Source organism: Danio rerio, chromosome 7, assembly GCF_052040795.2.
Source record: "Danio rerio strain M-AB ecotype USA chromosome 7, GRCz13ab, whole genome shotgun sequence".
Classification (NCBI taxonomy): domain Eukaryota; kingdom Metazoa; phylum Chordata; class Actinopteri; order Cypriniformes; family Danionidae; genus Danio; species Danio rerio.
In genome coordinates, this window is record NC_141027.1 from 62312501 (window position 1) to 62318602 (window position 6102).

At 33.7% G+C, this 6102-nt stretch overlaps 1 protein-coding gene across 2 annotated transcripts in view; it reads left to right on the top strand.

Annotated features, from left to right (window-relative positions):
• The window catches only part of trmt44 (tRNA methyltransferase 44 homolog), a 39238-nt gene extending 33558 nt beyond the window's left edge, over positions 1–5680 (top strand). The window contains exons 9-11 of one of the 2 annotated variants that reach the window (XR_015494709.1): positions 1–663; positions 710–3068; positions 5210–5680. The exon at positions 1–663 is cut by the window's left edge and continues 2224 nt beyond it. Coding sequence is in view for 1 of the 2 variants with exons in the window: in NM_001006086.2 (NP_001006086.2) it covers positions 2952–3068; positions 5210–5430 (338 nt within the window). In the remaining variant the exon portion in view is untranslated. 2 annotated transcript variants of the gene reach the window in all.
• The last annotated feature ends 422 nt before the right edge of the window (positions 5681–6102 follow it).

Here is a 6102-nt window from a genome sequence, read left to right on the forward strand (position 1 = left end):
CATTAATCCCATTCTAAAAAGATTAGTCATTTACTGTGAGCATAATGATTGTCCCTCAAATTGTTGATGAACTTTTGGTAATTCATCTCTCCAACGTTGGCAAACGTACACCCAACATCAAATAATTAGACAAATAAAAAAGTTGAAGCAAATAAAACAATGCAATAATACATCAGCGGTACCAGACCTAAACGGCAAGAGTGGTGATATTAAAATCAAAATTTGAAGAGAAGGGACCGTTACAAAAATTATGACTAAATAAGACAAGCTTTGACTTATGCAAGCAAGTACAGATGCATCTGTGTCATAAAAGCACAGAATCTTTGTTGTTTATCAGTTTTGATAGCTTCTGTAACTTTTTCTGATTCTTCTGTAGCTTAGTCTTTTTTGTCATTTCTGTAGGTTCAGTTTTTTTTTTCCTTGCTACTGCTTCAGTAGCATCCGCTTGTTCTGTGACTGCTTCTAGAGCTGGTGTTTCTTTTGTAGCCTTTGCTTTTAAATTGAGCACTATGTAGATGCTGCTAGCTCTGTATATTTTCCAATATGTTCCTCTGTAACTTCTAAAGCTTACTCTTTTTGTTGCTGCTTCTTCTCTTGTTGGTTCTTCTGTAGCTGCTTTTATTGTTTCGGTTTTTTCTTTTATAGCTGCTTCGATAATACTTTGTAATAACTGCACACTATTAATTATTTATTAAGCAATACCAAATAGTTAATTCATCATTAGTTAAACAGCTCCTATTATGTTTTTTTTTTTTAATGACCCTCTATGCAGTGTGTAACAGCATTAAGTGAGTGAAAACATCCAGCTGAGGTTTAAATCTGAAAGTGCACTGTTTCTAAAACTATTGTTTCTTTAACGAAATAGTCAACTCAGAGTCAAATAAATAAATCATGACACGAATATGATGATCACTGACAGATGTAGATTTGGCTTTCGGGAATAAAGGGTTAAAGTTAATTTTCACAACAACACAGGTATACAATCAGGTATAGCCAACCTAATGCAGTGTTTGTTCCTGTTATTTTTCTGATAAATGATACAATAACCTTGGCTGCAATGCTAGCAGTTTGTTATTAAAGGAAGGAACAGCAATGAATTTTATGTATGGACTTTGACAGGGACTTTGTCAGTAACTGTTACAGTGGTTGAACTCACAAACCTCTGCAGTTTGTCATTACTATGGCAAACATCAGCTGTTCCTCCTGGTCAATTTTCAGAATACTTCAACTTTTGCCACTGTGGCCACTGTTTAATACTTAATGTGTCTCATTGTTATTACTTGGGGTAAAGGTTAAGAATAGAGTAATATGCTTACTGCATTGCTGTAATGCACTTCTGCATTGGGCTCTCACATACTCTGTAAGTACTTCATGGTGAGCGTTTCTGTCTCGTGCTGAACCCATTTGACCAATCACAACAAGACTGAGTCATCAGACCAGTCAGCGGAGAATAGCCTCACGCAAATGAGGGGTTTGGTAACAAATGAATCGCTGAACAAATCATATTGTAGTCGTTGGGATAAATGGTTTAAAAAAAGTTCATATTATAAGACAATGAAAGTGTTTTTTGACCTTGGATGCATATCAGTCTGTTGTTGGTGACCCCCAAACCCAATTATAACCTTTTATAATGTGTAAAAGTGGTTCTTTAGGCATCATCTCTGTATAAATTGACATTAGTAAGCAGTTTTACAATTAGTAAGCATTCATTCTGAAAGATCTTAAAAATCACAAACTACTCTTAAATAACTGTAGTCATTTTGTATGAAAATCCAATCATCGTGTACAATTACAATAATAGTCATTAAGTACAAAAACAATCATTAAGCACATTATACATGTGCTTATAAGTCAAAATACAGCATTTGTATCTGTAGCTTTAAACTGCTTAAATGTGTTTACCAACTGCACCAATTAGTTCCACCCACAATTGTGGTGTTGTCTTCATATATAATAATGTGATTTGTACTGTATTTGTACAAGTCATGAGTCTTCAGAGTGTACAGTAGTGGACCTAACGTGCACCAAAGAGGAGAACCATTGTTTAACAGAGTAGCTGGTGATGAGATTTTTCCTCCACCTGCACAAACTGTGGCCAAGAATCCAGTTCCAAATCGATGTGTTCAAGCTCAAATGGGGCTAACTTATTAACCAGGTGCTGTGGAATAATGGTATTGAATTCTTATGGTCTGAGAGTCCTAGATGCATTTTGACAAATTCCAGATGGGAAGTGGCTTCTGTCTGGCCACTCTACCATACAGGCCTAATTGGTGGATTGCTGCACAGATGGTTGTCCTTCTGTTAGGTTTTTCTCTTTCCACAGAAGAATGCTGGAGCTCAGACAAAGTGAACATTGGGTGATTGATCACCTCCCTGACTAAAGCCCTTCTATACCGATCACTCAGCTTAGATGTCCGGCCAGCTCTAGGAAGAGTCCTGCTGGTTTCAAACATCTTCCACTTACAGATGATGGCGATTACTGTGCTCATTGGAATTTTCAGAGCAGCAGAAATTTTTCTGTAACTTTCCCCAGGATTGTGCATTCCTGTCTCGGAGGTCTACAGACAAATCCTTTGGCTTTATGCTTGGTTTGTGCTTTGACATGCACTGTCAAACCTGGGGCCTCATGAAATCATTATTTTTAATAAATTTTCAACAATTTAAAATGTTTTTTTACATTGTCATTATGGAGTATTTTGTGTAGAATTTTGAGGAAAAAATAAATTTAATCCATTTTGAACTAAGGCTGTAACATAAAAAAAAATTGTGGAACTGTATATTATTTGATTCTGATTCTCTTTTCAATTACCCCATTAAATCAAATGATCTTTGTATGTTTTTTTTTTTTTTGTTTTTTTTCTCACTTCTGCCTTTTCAATAGCTTTTTCCTGCAGCTGCTATTTATTCAGCTTCTTTTTTTCTAATCTCTAACTATTTTTTTTGTTTTTCAGGTAGTTTGTCAGTTAGTGAAGTAGTCGATCTCCTGGATCAGTCTACTCTGCAAACCCTTAAGAAAGAATGTGGTGGTCTGCAGACTCTACTAAAAAACAACCACCAGGTGTTTAGAGGTATTAAGCCTTGATCCAAATCTATGTATGTCAGCTATTGTTCGAAGTTTGATAGATGTTGAGTGTAAAATGGTAATCTTTTAAGTTTTTGCATACTGTCATACTAATTAGCCCATTTTTAGTAATATTTAAGTGCTGTTAATATGAAATATTGACATTTATAAGCATATGATATTTAAGAGTGAATATGCATGGTGAAAGGATCAAACATGGTTTCATTTAAATCTTACATCTCTCTGACCCTCGATGCATAAGAAAAGCATTTGTTCATACATATATGTCCATATTTATTGACATCCGCAATCCATTTCTTTAATATCTTTATGTTTCAGACTCTATGAACTGAACTCATGCACACTGTTCCACACAACCATGCCTTTTTCCCATTCGTTTAATTATTAATATTGTATTCTTATAATAATCACCATAGCTATTACTGTTGTTGTACTATCATTGTCATTATTTTAATTACTTTAACTATTACCATTATTGCATGTATGTGATAGGATGTACAACCCCAAATCAGAAAAAGTTGGGACATTATAAAAATGCTGAAAAAAAAAAAAAAAAGTAGTGATTTCTAAATTTACTTTGACTTGTATTTCATTGCAGACAATACAACAACACCTTATTTAATGTGTTCCTCATTTATTTTATTGTTTTTTTTTTTTTGTTTTTTGAAAATAATATATTTCTTAAAAAAAATAGGCATAGATAAGCATAGGTGCACCCTTTTTTTTTTTTTTTTTAGGAAGTGTTCCGGGCTCCGGTTTTCCTAATTAATGCAACCTAACAATCCCTTAGAGGGTTTGTATTTCAACAGCATTTGTGTTTTATGTGTATGCTAATGCAAAGAGATGTGTCTTTAATGTAGTTTTAAACTGACAGTGTGTGCCTGCTTCCTGAACTGTGCTAGAAAGGCTGTTCCAAAGTTTAGGTGCCAAATATAAAAAAAGATCAACTGCCTAAAGTTGATTTTGATATTCTAGGAATAATCAGTTGTCCAGAATTATTTGAGCATAGTGGGTGTTCCCCACAAAAACTGGGGAGCTAAGCCATTCAGGGCTTTGTGGCTTTATAGTCAGGGCTAGGTAGTCAATAAAATGTTTACATTTATACAATATTTAATAGGGAGCCAATGCAGTGATGAAAGAACTGGAGTAATATGATCGTATTTCTTTGAATGTGAGTTACCAAAATCGTATGGTAAGTTTTATTTTCCTGGGACTTGGTGTCTTCAGTCCCTAAAGGTCTTTTAAGTGTTGTTAAAAGGAATGGCTACATTACAAAGTGTCAAATGCTTTTCCATACTGTCACAACTTTTTCTGATTTGAGGTTGTACTGTAGTAGACTATTAATTTATAGAGCATTCATTTTAAAAGGCTCTTTTACAATCCTTTTACAATTTTTTTCTCCTTTTTTTCTTCATTTTCTCCTTCTCTTTTTTCTTTTCTTCTTCACTTCTCTCTTTTTTCTGTCCTGTACAATGTTTTTTCTTGCTCTTTTCCACTTAATTAGGGGTTTGTTTATCTGGTCATTTACATCCTTTTTATTTAGCAATGATTAATTGATTAATTCAATAATTGTTCTTTTTTGTCTTCATTTTATCTGTTCAACTATTACATATACATATTTTTCTTTCTTCATTTCTTTTTTCTTTATTAATTTAATTGTATATTATTTTCTCTTTTTCTACAATTATTCCCTTATTATTCCCCATTTTATTTAATATATAAACCATATGAATTGTCTTCTACCAACTTCCGTTTTATCCCATAATATTATTATTTCTTTTATTTTTATTTCTTCTCTCAATCCCTTCCAAACTCGAAACAAATTGTATGCACATTTTAAAAATGGACTGCATTTTTTTTCGTTTTGTTTTTTCCACACACTGGCACAATTTGTAATACTAAGATTGTTATGCTGACATTTTAAGTGTATTTTGATGATTCTTGCTTTGTGGCTTTAATTCAGTGAAGCAGACTTTTTGCCAAAATGATCCAATCACTGTTTCTTTTTCTCAGTACCTGCTATGGTCTGCCTCAGTTTGAATGATCTAATATGTTACATGACCTACACATTTTGTTCAATGTAGTCTGACATTTATTTCTGTGTTTGTTTGTTTTGTTTTTTTATAGTTGAGGGTGGAAGAGTATTTATTAGGGACTGGAGGATGCATACACCAGCACAAAGCTCCAAAGTAACTCCAAAGCGCAAACCCACTCCATCAGGTGCCCTAAAGACCAGACTCTGCTGGTTCTTCACCCACCATCCTCACGGATGCCCTTTACCCTGTGAGGACTGTGCTTTTGCTCATGGAGAGACTGACTTGAGACCTTCTTTAAAACCCCCAAAATGATTTTTATCCGAACAGAAATTATTTTTTAGCTTTTTAATAGCATTTAACTTGAAATTTGGAAAGTTTTAGTTTAGTTTAAGATATATTCTGCGAAAAGGTAGTTTAATCTATGCGGTGTGCAGAATTTTTATTTTATTTTTTTTTTGCATAGGTTTTTTTATGCTTTGGTAACTGAATTAATTTCTGTTGCATGTAAAACATCAATATATTAAAATAAACAATAAAAATTGAACAATATATTAAAACAAAAGGATCAACATTTGTTTGAAAAAATTATTGGCAGGAAATCCCCCCATTGGCACATTAAAAGGCTTGTGTTGAGAGAGGTTGGGTGTTGTGTAAATGTTAGAATCATAAATAATTTGTAGGACCATGTGGGGGGTTGGACCATCTGTGGGTCATTGTCGCTTTGCTCAAATGTCAGTACAGGATATTCCTTTTAGACATGGAGGTCACTCAGGGGCAGAGTTTCTGATTGAAATAGGTATCATTGAACAAACATTAAATATTTTAAAATTAGGTTAAAAAAAAAAGTGAAGCGTGATACTGATTGGTCGTTTTGTTACATTATAAAATAAGTGAGTGTCTATTTATTAATTGTCAGTAGACTTGTGAAGGTTCAAGGTGGCCTGCTTTATCTAGATTTCAAAGGGCTTACTACCTTTTATGATG